The 14,225-nt window shown below is 44.2% G+C and overlaps 1 protein-coding gene across 1 annotated transcript in view; it reads right to left on the bottom strand.

The window, feature by feature from the left end:
* Positions 1 to 14,225, bottom strand: part of LOC144133899 (uncharacterized) — a 47,714-nt gene continuing 33,489 nt past the window's right edge. Inside the window, exons 2-4 of the mRNA XM_077666959.1 lie at positions 10,464 to 10,670; positions 5,467 to 5,574; positions 1 to 96 (exon numbers count right to left, since the gene is read on the bottom strand). Of these exons, the coding sequence (XP_077523085.1) occupies positions 1 to 96; positions 5,467 to 5,574; positions 10,464 to 10,664 (405 nt within the window). The 5' untranslated portion in view covers positions 10,665 to 10,670. The remainder of the gene's footprint in view (positions 97 to 5,466; positions 5,575 to 10,463; positions 10,671 to 14,225) is intronic.

The raw sequence follows: 14,225 nt of genomic DNA on the forward strand, positions 1-14,225 counted from the left end.
TCAAATGTTTATTAAATATTCACACACAAGTTCCCACACTCGTCGAGTGTGCTCTTGCAAATTGTCCTCGAGGACGGCTGTGCACCGATGTGTGGGCTGAAATGCAATAAAAGAGCAAATTGATGTCGCTTAATCGGCATTAGGGCTCATACCGAGTACAAATATTCCAAACGAACCTTTTACTAACCATCTAGTAGTATCTTGGTTCGACAGAGGCCCATCTGACTGGTATGGTACACAACGAAGAAACAGCGAGGACGAGAAAATAATGATTTTAAAAGGCGCCCGTTGGGCAGCCGACACGCGATATCTTATTTACTTTGATCGTCGCCCTATATGAATTTTTTGTCAGTGGTATCTTGAGTGCCATTATAGCATGAATTTTTGGCTACGAGGCCATTACTTTAGGTAGTTTGCACAAGGTGTTCACTATAACCTGCAAGAATATTTAAACGAAAGTCGGTTACCACAGTGAACTAAACTCTAATGAGGGTTTCCACACCCTCTGTATTCACCCCTGTTATTCTTTTACCACGCTTTCCTATTTAGTCCTATTAGTTCAAGTTTCTTTAGTATTGCTGTATATGGCGACGTGAAGGAGCGATATTTTGTAGCGATAGCTACATTACGGTATCATTTCGAGCCTTCAGCGTGGCGGCGCCTGGGCGGTTGCGGCTCCGCCACCCTGCACAGCCAGGCTGTCACGTGGTTGGTCACGCGGTGCGGAGCAGCTGCCGGCAGCGCGGCGCCGTAGCTGCTCACGTGGTTCGTCACCTGGTTGGTCACATGACCAATTTTTTCAAAATTTTCCAACCAGGCAGCTTTGCAGTACTCTATTTTTGCATCCAGCAGAAAACGGCCATCGTGATTTTATATAAGGCTAGAACTAACCTATTCAACGCTCAAAATGATGCCACGAATAAAGTTTAAACAATATTACGATATTAGTGGTTACACCTGGAATCAGTACGATGGCATGCTTCCTGCGCGTGAGGATGCTGGGCTGCCAACATATAAAGATAATAATTTAAAAGGTGATGGGTATAGAGTGTTGCTGCCGTAGAAACAGCCTCGTGATAAGTGCAGCAAACGTTATAATATATAAAGAAGATTAAAGTATGATGATGTTGAAAACATTTAAATCGGAACTAAAACTGGTGGTATGTTCCTATATTCCTATATTGGTATGTTCCTATAATGCTTCTACGAAATTCCACTGTCGAATCAAAGCCTGTTGGCGGCGTGGGTGTGGATTTTTTTCATTCACGCTGTGAGTAGTTCAGTACTGTCGTATCATCTTTCTTTTCTGTTTTCGCTAGAATTGCGTTATAGGAAAGCAGTGCCGCAAAGTCTGGAGGGCAAAGCCAACCATTCTGATTTTACCATGAAACTTAAGCAGTAGCTTAACGACCTTGGCCTGAATCGCCTCTTGCTCCGCCTCGCATTGTATGAGGTGCTTTAAAGAAGAAGATGCACTGCTGTCCAAATAACAGGAACATTTTTCTGGATTGTTTCTGTCCCTGGCGAGACATGTGACCACGTAATCGCGCGCCTGGCATTATGAACCAAATTCCTTGCAGACATGGTAGGGAATTGACACTCATCGTTTGGGTAATGCGTAGAAATGAAAAAAGAATCCTGGGCGGTTTAGTTTGGGGTACACCACGAATTATCGTGCACTAGCACCATTAGCCCTGGTTTTGCATGGTTAAACTTCATTTTCTGTACTTTTACCTGAGTTGAATTGGCTTACTTTAGTTGATATATCATATGATGTAATTTTGCATGATATTGTATCATTTAGACTTGTACTGTGGTAGAGTTGGTCCTTCTCTACATTCACAGATCCCCGGGGAGTACTGATTCCGCTCCTGGCGCACAGGTGCTACAGTTAAGCCACGCGCCACTTCCCTGCGATGGCGGCTGCTGCCATCGGTGGGGCTTGTGAGACCCATGTTGTTACTGAGGAATCTCTCGTGACTAATCATTAATTGAACTACTACGGTGGGCAGTAAATTTGCTCACAATTCAGTGGGGAGCTTGTGATGGTGTCACAACGTCACGTGACAAAGGAAGCCCACGTGTTAGAAGCAGGTTTCGAACAGACAGCCAACCGCTTTTCAGCGGAGTGGAAGCGCTAGGGCACTAAAATGGCAACCACAGGAATCATTCACTCCAGAGTCTGGGAGTTAGTGATTACCATTATTTAGCCCAAATGCTGAATTTTACCGACCCCTTTGATTTTGAAGTGGCGAGAATATTTTTTTTTTTTTAGAGCGAGAGAATAAGAGGCTCGCTGCAGCACAAAGCCAGCATCGCACGGGGGGAAGGCACTAAAGAAATAAAAAAATTTCGTAGCTGGGGGAGAGGGATCCGAACCCGCGGCGGCGTTAAAAAAACCGCTGCTTCAGACTGCTACGCCATTGCCATAGCTTTGTTTTAAGCATGGTATTTATTACATTAAAATGTATTCTAATTACATTACCATAATTATTTACAAAACATTTAGGGAATTCCACGAAACACATCGCAATAGACAGAGCAAGAGAGCACTATAGACGCGAGGTAAGGCTGAGCGCATCACCAAAAGGGAGTGCCACTCTGGTTTAAAGTAGGTCGGTTCATATACTTCCCTCAGATGAACAATCACTTGGGAGAAGAAATCTTAACATCTTGCCTGAACGAACTGGCAAGCTCTGAAGCTGTTGTAATGCCGTCGTCTTTGTCACATACCCGCGTTCACGCGTGTGGAACTTCCTCTCTCACGCTGTGGGTAGGTAGGTTAGGTAGGCCTCAAACAGTGCTGGCATATACCCACAGCGGGGGAGTGGCCAAGACACAGGCGGTTAATTGCTGGATACAGGAAAATTTTGACGGGAAAAGGAGTGGTAATAGCATAAGGCTCAAGGGCAGGGGTCTTGTTAACTTGGAGATCAAAGACGGGACAATGGCTTAATGTGCATAATAGTATACAATGGCTGTAATGTTTCAATGCCGTACTGACTGAGAACGGGAAAAATAAATTAGAATGGGAGTCGCTGCGTTTCATGAAGGAAATTTTGCATAGCAGAGCGCATCCTCTGTCGCTGCGTCCAAGAAGCGCCAATGGAATGAACATGCTGTGCTCTCACGCTGTAGTTTGAAGGCGTGGTCTTCACCTTCCATCCGTACGTGTGGAAGCGTCATCAGACGAGCATGCAGCAAACCGCATGAAATAGAGGGAGAGTAGAAGCATTGAAATTAAGAATACCCTGTGCTATCGCAAAGTAGCCGGGTAATGGTAATAAAGGGACCTACAAATTTCCTTGTTCTGAGTCTTTTTTTGCTTAGCACATATTGTAATTGTCGTGGTAAGCGCTACTGCATTGCTTTCTAAATATTCTTGGCGCACGTTACTTCTTGCATACAGAGAAGACGCACTGACTCATTTGAGCAGTGCATATAGATAACAATGAAATGTTATAATGGCAGGGCGCTCGTATGCATGCAGTGCTTGCCAGACGTTAAGGCAGAATGATATTTTGAGGCTGAGCTCGTAACTGTATCGGTTTTCTCTGAAGTATTAGCTCGAACGACACACATCCCCACACGCACAACAATATAAGCATCTAGCCTCTCGTCCATTAGTGCCTTGAGGGCTTGTCTTGTATGTTTATTACTCAGTAATGTCGCCAAAAATTCACTACTACAAAAAAATAGCTCGCGTTTTAAAAGGACTGTAAATGAAGGTGAGGGTACAAGAAGACTGAATGATGACAGTCGGAAGGCTGATAAGCGTGTGGTTTTGCCATACCTGCACAAGACTTCGCACAATATCAAGAAAGTGGCCAACAGGCATGTGGTGTCCGTTGTATTTTCGGCACCCAACAAGCTGGGAAAGTTGTGCCCGCGCATTTGTGGCTCCAAGAAAAGAGGATGCCAGATACGACATGACACACCGTTTGTCAAGTGCTCAACAGGCGTGATCTATGCCATTCCCATGACGTGTGGAAAGATTTATGTAGGCGAAATTGGCCGTTGCATCAATGAACGATTGGTGGAACATGCCCGAAATTTAAGTCAATTAAAAGATAAGTACGTACATTTGGTTGCGCACGTAGTTAAGTGCAGAGGATGCGTGGCTCGTTTGGCTGAGATTAGGATTCTAGGGAAGAGTGCCGACAAGACTGCGCGTGTTAGCCTGGAAGCCTACTATATCAAGAAATATGCAGAAACTTGCATCAGCACTCCCTCGTTATCGCTTTTTGTAGCTGAAATAGACTTTTTGTTAGCAGCTAACGTTTGAGTGCTTGCTGGTATCCTTATTGATTGTCCGCTCTGCTGCTTTTTCACCTCTGTTGCTCGCCTTATTTAAGGCGTGCCTCCTCTCAATAAAATTCAGTTTTCAGTCAGCGCTCGTGTCGCGTCTTGTCCTTCTTGTGTGATTGCATGTTTTTGCGCTGCTCCGTACCCTCACTTAAAAACGACAGCTGCCGCAGAAATAAAAACGTTTACCGAGTGAACATGTGCCCCAAATGAGAAAGGCGCTGCGATAGCAGAAAATGCACTTGGCGGTCTGTGGATCAGTATACCTCTCACTCTGTCCCACACTGAAGTGTGTAGATGAAACTGTCTAGGTAAGGCACCAAATTCTCTTTAACGGTCCTAAACTATATAGCAGCTCTTGCCTCGCGTCATTATTATTTGTGCAAACTAAGCTAGTAAACTCTCGAGCAGCAAACAGGAAAAGGTGTGACCGTGCGCCATCAGCCACAACATCAAAAAAGAAGCAAAACTTCGCTTCGCAACAGTGTGATCAAGAACTGAAAAGCATCGCCTTTCAGATATATGAGGACCAAGAGTTCAAATTGCTGATCTATCCAAAGACTTTAATGATCAGACACTGGACATCCTAAGGGGAGTGTCTGTACAATGTATAGACTTTAATGCGCATATGATGATGATTAATAATATTATGAATTTGTGGCCAAAAGTACCATGGCACAACATTTTTTGCTTCTACTCAACACAGGCTCAAACACCCATTTCCGAGCATTTGGCTCTAAAGAAACCCGAGCATCAGATCAAGAGAATGCTTGTGCCCATTGTATGACCGGCGGGTACCCTGCGGCACTGGGAATCGAAATCCGCACCTCCCGCATGCCAGACGGATGCTCAAATGACTAAGCCACCGCTTCGGTTGAAATGCGCGAAGGGCACACTCTAGCGCTCTATGACACCTGTCTTTCCAGTCTAGGCGCTCAATTTATTTATTCGTTTTTTTTTCTGAGATATAAAATTGTGCCTTCCGTAGACTTTTTAAAGTGTGCCTGCTTATGCCTGGCTTAGTATGCCTTTTCGAATAGTTATTTTTCTGGCATCAAGATGCGCAAGAAATTCTCAGTTACAACAAACCGAGAAAACAAGCGCCTGTATTGAAGTAATCAAGCACTTGCTTTACAATAGCGAAAATTTGGTACTGCTCACAGTTTCCCGCTGCAGCTGGCAGCTTGTGCGGCTGAATGTGTCACGTGCTGCGGTGCAGTTCGTTGGTCCAGCGACGAAGACGAACTGGTAAAGAGTTGGCTCCCCGATCTGTGCGGAGGAAAAACAGGCAGACAGCAAACGCCTGACTGCTTCACCCAATGGATGACAGGCTGAATAATGAGATGCTCGTGCACTGTGTTTTATATGCCCCTACTGTAACGTTCCCTGCGAAACAGTATTATGTAAACGGAGAGTATGAAGTCTATAAATACTGAAAAATATACGGAAATCTGTATTTTCTCCCTATTATATCAGTTTAATTTCTCTATGCCTTCGTATGAATTCTGAATCATTTCTACATGGTGTGCACGAACTGAGTCCTTATCTATACGCATTGTTCATATAATCCTTATCGACTCCGTTCCATATTTTCTCCATATGGCGCATATGGAAAACAAATAAAATTATGGTGCCCATCATATGGCACACCTTACCATTGACTTGAGCGCTAAACAATGAATCGAAATATAATAAGTAACTGAAGGATTATCAGTGATCGCCCAGTTTCACTAGCTAACCTTACTAACTCCATATCTATTGCCTTGAGTTGTATACCAGATGTTTCAGTAAAGCCAGTGAATATTTTTTAAATAAAAATTTTGAGGTAAACAGAATCTTTCTGCGGCATAATATTACCAGTGTCGGCGGACGTGAAACAAACACGCCAATCATTGTTAACTAGAAAATGTTTAGCTAAATTCTAATAGATAGAATTACCGATCTTTAGCCGCCGTTTGTAACAGCCTTGTCGTTTTTTTTTTTAGAATTTCGAAAATGCGATCACCCTCGCTGTGGAGGCGTAACTAATGTGGGCTATTTCTCGCAGTATTCGAAAACCCGCTCGCTTGCGCGGAGGCTGACGAGCGACGTCATTTAAAATCGCGACACTTAGTGCCGAGCGTACTATGTGACATTGTCTGCCTCGCCCACACTGGACGAGCGAATTGGAGGAGCGCTCAGCACTGCATCATGGGCGGGACTGAATTTGTGGCTTAGAAGGTGCATCACGGAGTGTCGCAATTTGATTGATGTCACTATGCGCCCTCCTGAAAGCGCGAGGATTTCGAATTGCGCTAGCAATGGCCGAATTTGGATGAGCCACGGCGGTGAGGGTAATAGCGTTGTTCATTCTTCAAAGCTACCGGCACGCCGCTTTATCGCAAGACGCGATCAGATTTATCTAGATTGATCCCAGCCACGCGGCGCTGATTCTACTTTGTTCCAGAATTTTGTAGTAACTTTGCACGCCCTATCTCGAAAGTTCGCTATCAGCATTAAGTTGAACACGGCCGAGAGCGGCAGACATTCTGTGCGACAACCGCCGAGCACGCTTGTTCCTCTCGCCGTCGACGAGTGATCCAGCCCATTCTGGGTGCAGGTCAGTTCAATAAACAGCTTACTTTTTAGAAGCACTTTCGCTGCCTTCCTCCATACCTGGACTCCCGTCACCACTACGTGACAATATAGAAAAGCGCTGCTGCAGCTCAGTCAGTTCTAGCGGCGTCCACAGTAGGCTCGACAGCGAGCGGCGGGTATAGAAAGCCTCGAAACTGAAACTCTGTAAGAACGTTGGTAGGAACACTGTATGAACAGGTGCACTTTATGCGTAAGCATCAAGGCGTCTATAGTTTTTTCTAGCGGTCAACGCTCCATTCAATGTCGCTGTCTTTACCTGTAAAACGTGACTATGGCGTGATAGTATCATGTTTGGAGGCTCGTTTGATAGCCAGCATTTATTTTCAAGTAGTATGACTGCATATTAGCATGTACCATATTTTTTTTAAATTTTGAATAGCGATGTATTCACGTGCTAATACAGGCATTGTTGATCATTGTTTTGTCCCTTGCTCCTAGTGGAAGAATGTCGAATCCATCACTGTGTACAACCAACTATCCCCGATTTCTGCATTGTTTGGTTTTAAAAGATTGATGCGTAACTACTTGGAAAAATTTAAGCGCAAGTATATATTCCTTCAAGTCTGCTTATTCTCGAAAATTCATCATAGGGTTTCCCTAGCTAAAACAATACAAGCGCTGCACGGGCGCCCATCATTTCAACGTGTAACTAAAAACGCTATCCTAAATTGCCGTAGCCAATTGGGGGGAGGGGTATGGCATGCAAAACTATGGCCATGACGGGAATCGGCCACAGAAGACAATGCCGACGAGGATCAATGTTAGTATCGTAATATTAAGGTTAGGCTGGCCATTTCAGTCTCTCACAAGAGCGTTTCCTAGTAAGTAGCGGCGCGCGATTAACACCCTGCTGTCGCTTTTGCGCAAGACAACCGAGGTAACGACAGGGATCTAATGTTTGCTCTTGGTTTGAAAATGAATTGTCGTCCGTCAGATAGAACTTAGACTCGTCCCAGTACGGCAGGGAAAAGACAGGGGCCGATTTACGGTGATCGCAGTGTGAAAGAAATGAGATTTCGGCAATAGCTTTGGTAGGACTGCGTAAGTACGGATTTGTATATTTGGAGGACAAGCTGGACCGGACAAAAGATAGAAAGAAGGGAGAAATAACACAGACGCGCGCTGTGTTTCCTCGTTCCGTTCAGTCTTTCGTCCCGTCGCGCTGCTGCACCCAATACCTCGCCCAATTTTCTATCTCAGTACTCTGAAGTTTCTGCATGTTATTGTTTAACTGATATGATCGCTATCTGGCTGCGCTTAAACTTTTATATCGGTCGCATACCTTCGAACCTGTTCTATGCACACTCATATTGTAGTGGCTATCTTTCATGTCTGCTTTGGCTACGGTTATTTTTGGAGGCGAGTTCTGATGAATGGAGGTATTGAACATAATGTTTTCAATAAGGTCAGTTACGCGCTTCAAAAATCATTCTAAGCGGGGGCGTAGAAAACTGCCTTTACCTCAAGCAAAGAGAGGCCTACCGATGGTGAACAAGCTCACGCAGCACTCAGCATCAGGTAGCTTCACCTCCCCCCCCCCCTCCCCCAAGGGCACGCAGTCGAATATATATGTCCTGTCACTAGCAGACACTTTGTGGAGAACATCAACTTTACCGCCTGCAAGGGCATGAAACGATTCTTTTAATCAGTTAATGTCTATATGCAGATTTAGTGACTCTTTTCATCTTTGGTTACAGGCGTGAAACACACAGACTCGAGTAAGGCGGACGGAAGTGAGCGCCACTCTCAACTGTTTTATTCCGAGCAAAAACGCACAAATATACCTGGCATTTCTGGGAATTGTTTCAATAATTTTCAGAAATAGATTTTTGAGGCAAAAATATGGCTTTTTCAGAATAGTATTGCCAGTGTTGGCGGAAGCCAGAAAACAGGCGAATTATCTTAAGTAGTAAGCTGATTAACTAATTTTTTTAAAGACTAACTTTTTAACTTGCAGAGTTAAAAAGTTAATAGAGATTTGTGGCCGGTCGTTAGTAATGGCCATAACAGTTTTATGGTATAGATATGCTGGGCAGACGGTTCTTGATATTCATATACTGAGCAAGGAAAGGAAAACCTCAGATTGCTTGAATTTCGAAAATGCAATTATCTTTGGCACTGTGGCTCGACAAAATTTGGCTACATCGTGCCACAATACACGCGCTTTCAATAAGCATGCGGGCAAAGCAATCTTTCCAGTGCAAATAACTCGTAAAAAAAAATTGGCGGTGGTTTCGCTCTGATTAAACCTGGAGTGATACGATAGCTACAGCTGGCCCCAGTGGAATTTGCTCAGTTGAATTGCAAAGTCAGTCTTTCGCCGCTTCGTTTCGCTGGGCGTTCCTTCTACATATTCGTCCCACTTGACACGGCGCATGCACAGAGCTGTGGCAGCTCGGTTTCGCCGGCGCGGCTGCTCCGCACCACGTGGCTGGTCATGTGACCAACCACGTGACGAACCACGTGATCAGCCACGGAGCCACGTGATCCACACCACGTGACCAATGACGTGACAGCATGGCGGTGCAGCCACAGGGTGGGGCCGCCGCCACCGCCACGCTGAAGGCTCGAAACGCTACCGTAATGTAGCTATTGCTACAAAAAATTACTGTGGATTAGTTCAGCTAATCCAGAATATCCAAAGGGAAAGCTGTCGGCGTTCATTGTGGTCATTGGTGTTGACAACGTTCTAGACGCCGATGGTCATATCGAGGAAAGGAAGAGCGCATGCGCTCTGCGCTTATAGGCTGCGCCGTGGCGGAGGATATAAGCTGGGGAGCCGCCGCTCGCCTTGGGAGAAGGCGCAGTGGAAGGAAGAGGAAGACGCGGCTGGTGGCCGCGTGTATATATAGCAAGCGGCATCTTCGTGCTGGAGAATGAAATGGCTTTTCTGGATGATTGTGATTAGGTTTTACCTCATGATAACTGAATGTATTTAAACGTCGAGCTTTTTGAAATAAAATCAGTTGGAAGTGCTGCACAGTCCTGTCTTGTTTGTTCCTTGTCTTCTGTATTCCTTTTATTCATTCTGCGAATCTTGTCTGCGTTATGTATAGATAGCGAGTTACGTAGGCGTCAGGTTTAAATCAATAACATCCGTCTAAAAGCGGTACTGATTCTTCTAAAAGGAAGCCGAAACACCACTAACCCAATCCGCGTCATTTTTTTTCTGGTTAAGTTGGCTTCTTTTTATTCATGGCAGCACGACGATAGCTTCTGTCTAAAACAACCTCGACGATTAAAAAGCAAAGTTCAGACAGGCTCACTTGCATTTCTTTAACCGAAGTTCAAACCGGCATTTTTGAAAAAATGTGTCATTCTTAAGCAACAAAATCTGTAACTACACTAATCAAGGAAACTATTATAAACAGCAAATATTTTAGTTTTACGGTGCACTCTGGAGGTCCGGTGAAGGGTGTCTTAAAAACATTATATATTTAACAATTACTATGGGCAAGAAGCCCTCAAACAGCAATTTTTTTATCGAGCGCAATGAAACCATCTGCTGGCCATGCACTTACCCGCTCTTTAACCGTCAGCAACTTCGTCATCATGCCATAATGTGTGTCAAGAACTAGAGGGTATCTCTCGATTGCGTGCTGCACCAGTTGAGGGTACTGCGGATCGCTGTTAGGGTCAGTCTCCACCCAATCAACCCAGCCATTCACTTCCACCAGAGCGACGACACCACAAATGACGGCAAAGACGCTTGTAGGAGCCATGTTTGACTGAAAAAAATAAGGAAAAATATAGCATAAAAAAGCTTTGCTATCAACGTGAAAGATATTAAAATGACTAACGTCATGCTAGCTTTATAGAGCCGTCACTTCGCCGTCTGCTAGGAGCATAACGCATTTAGTTTTCGCGGTATAAATAAATAACTTTTCCGGTCTAAGCGCATTTCATTTCAACGTTCAATCAATCAATGAGCATTTATTTCACCAACAAAGTGTACAGGTGGTGAAAAAGGGCGGCGGAGAAAAAGCTGAAAGTTTCGCAGCTTGACAAAAGCCCCGTCCGCCCCTCGAGCAGCGACAGGCTATAGTACATGTAAAAAAAAATGCGCATGCACACACACTGATAACAAAAGAAAAAAAGACAAGTAATCTATGCTGATCAAGAGTTAAAAAGACAGAAATATCACTCAGATCTGTCATTTATGATAACATATGTTGTAACTGAAAACTGTGTCGAAATAGCACATGGTTATCAAATATGTAAATAATGGAAGGCAGATGCATGCAGTACACAAGAGACACAGAAAAACACGATTGCACTTGTAATTGAATATTTAATTCATTTTTGTCTAGTAAAATGTGATGCATATTACCTACAAGAGTAATTCTCTTAGGACCAATTATTTAGTGTAAATACATCGATACCTAGTTGATCAAAGTAGTTTATTAGTTTAGGTAGAGTACAACTTGCCCGTTGCCGACCGTACTCTGTGCGTGAGAATGGTAGTTGACATGGCGGTTGGTGTCTATATGGGTACACGTAGTGGGAGCGTTTGAGGTTGTCATTTGGTAAAAATGAGTCCAGTTTTCCATGGACTGCACTTTTATAGCATCTTAGTAGTTTGTTATTATACACGTCTGCCACTTTAAGTATTTTAAGTGCCTGTAAAAATCCTTCCGTATGTTCAAGAAAATGTGCATTTTGTATGGCTCGTACTGCTTTCTTTTGTAAAATAGTCAATTTATGCAGGTTTTGTGATGTCGTACTTCCCCAAACTGACACACAGTAACAGAGATGAGAATGGAAAAGAGAATGGTATATGAGTTTTTTATGGCGACAGGAAGTGAATGCCGGGTTCTGTTAAGCACGCCAACTGATTTGCGAGTTTTTGTACACATAGCGTTAATATGTTCATTCCAGGACATGTTTTCTGAGAAAATTACTCCTGAAGTTTTAACGTGTTTTTCGACTGTGATTGAGTAGGGGCCTAAAGTAATGTTTCCAGCCACTTTTTTTTTAAACCCTGCTGCACGAAAAAGAACACATTTTGTTTTAGATTCATTTAGTACTAGGTTATTCGTTACAGACCCCTCTTGAAGGCTACAACACACAGAGCTTGCCTGTCTTAAAATGCTTCCCAAATCCTTTCCTTCCACGTATATGGTGCAACCGTCTGCATAGATAAAGAACTTACGGGTATTACTGATTGCTACAATATCATTTATATAATAAAGAAAACGTACCGGACCAAGGATGCTACCTTGCGGCACACAAGATTTTATCGGTCGGTTACTCGATTTCTCTTCATGTATTTGGACAAACTGTCTGCGTCTGATTAAATAAGACTTAATTAAGTTTAATAGTGTCCCACGGAAACCGTAGGACATGAGTCTTATATGAGTCTCCCCAGGAAAATTTTCCCGGCAGAACATCAGTCGTTGCTTTATATCTCACATACATCACCGGGCAGAGGCACATTGCATAATGTCGTATACGAGCGTGGTTCTTGGGCACATTCGACTAACTAAGATTTTAATTGTCCTGTGAGAGCTAAAACTTCAGCTTTCCGCAAATATCATTACGAAAAGAAACCGGACATCAAGTTTTGAGGGAGGCAGATGAGCTTGATGTGGAAGGTCCAGGTCCTACAACACAGCTCTGACCCTATATGGCTAGAGACAATCTTAGGGGTCAGGGTGTAGGTCAAGACGAAGGCATGAAGGCGGCATGTGCGAAGAAATCTTCTCTAGCAACAAAGCTACAGCTGTTTCACTTTGATATAGAGCGACCAGTTGAGCGCAGCTTTACATAACTCGAAGAATGCGTTGCGAGTACGGCTTGTGGAACCATTTTGCACGTGTTTGACCTTAACAAATGCAGAAGTGTATTTCCCTTGCCTGTCTCAAAGGGGCATTTTCATAGCTCGCACAAATTTCGGGATTTCACAGGTAGAAAAGTATGTATGTATTTTGCTTCAAAGCAAGCACTTTTGCAAGTGCTGTATTTGAAAAGACAACGTTTGATGGTATATCTTTCTTTTAACATTACGCGCGAACAACTGCGTTTATTTCAAAGGAAAGAGCAAGACAGCTGCTCTACCAATGAAGCCGCCCGAAGTACAATGACAATTACGCTTATCTTATTAAGTATATTTTTCTCGGTAACGAAAATAAGGAGACGTAGGCATCATTTAGTCTGTCTCTCTTAGACCTTTATCGCTTCAGATTAGAATATGTTTTCCGAGTATATAAGATTCCCCATTAAGAATTCGATATCTAAATTTGTATTTCTTTTGCTTTCATCAACAGAAGCGCCATGTTCTGTGCAAAAACGCACGTCTCCTTGCATGGAAACACACGCGCGAGGGCATATTCTTCTAAACTCGCCACCGTAGTGTCTCACTAATTATGGTGTTCGGATACTGACCGGAAAGACGCGGGTTAATTTTTGGCCGCAGCGGCAGTAATTTGGTGGAGACTAAGTGCTAGAAGGCCGTTCACTGTGCGATGTCAGTGCACGCTAAGAAGCTCCACGTGGTTGCAATTACCCGGTACCCTTCATTAGTGCGTCCCCCTTAGCCTGAGGCGCTTTAGGACGTTAAACCTAATATGCCATAAACCATATTTCAAACTATATTTTTCACCGCATTCATTGCTTGTGGTACTAAGGAAGCAATTAGGCTTTTTCACCAGATATGGCGCCCTCTAGATGATTCGAGCCGATTCCGGTGCTAGACAGAAAACTGCTTGAAAGCAAAATCTCTCGTGAGTCGCAGGCGCCGCCCACTTACTTGAGACGCATACTATCTTTCAAAGTGCAGGTGTGCGCTTTCAGCGGTAGCCATCCGTCGCTTCAACCTGTCACTAACGCCTGCTACGCATATGCAGTATTAGTGGCTTGTTTTCGACTAGAGAAGCGAGAGAGGGCAGAGCAGAAGATCCGCGCACGTGCAGAGTAGCTGTAAAAAAAATACACTTTTTGTTTGACCATCTCAAGAAACACGCACGCAGGCCGACCAGGTGCCAGCAGAGAGCTGCATGAGTTGTATTCGTGGTGACACTCGATGAACATCAAGAGGTAAATCAAACAAATTTATCATCATTATTAGTGTGGTGTTAGCGCTGCTGGGGTAGCCTGGCTTGGAAAGAGGACGAAGTTGTGGTGGGTATACAGTAGTGCGGGCGTCTCTGTGACTAATGCGGAAGAACCACAGCGTGCCATGACGCGCAGCAGCAACGTGATGGCTCCGGACCGCCACCCTGCTGGCCAACGTCGTTGCGAACCGCAACGCCGCGCCGGCTGCGTTCTGTCGCCGACCCGCAGGC

Source organism: Amblyomma americanum, chromosome 5 (assembly GCF_052857255.1).
Source record: "Amblyomma americanum isolate KBUSLIRL-KWMA chromosome 5, ASM5285725v1, whole genome shotgun sequence".
Classification (NCBI taxonomy): domain Eukaryota; kingdom Metazoa; phylum Arthropoda; class Arachnida; order Ixodida; family Ixodidae; genus Amblyomma; species Amblyomma americanum.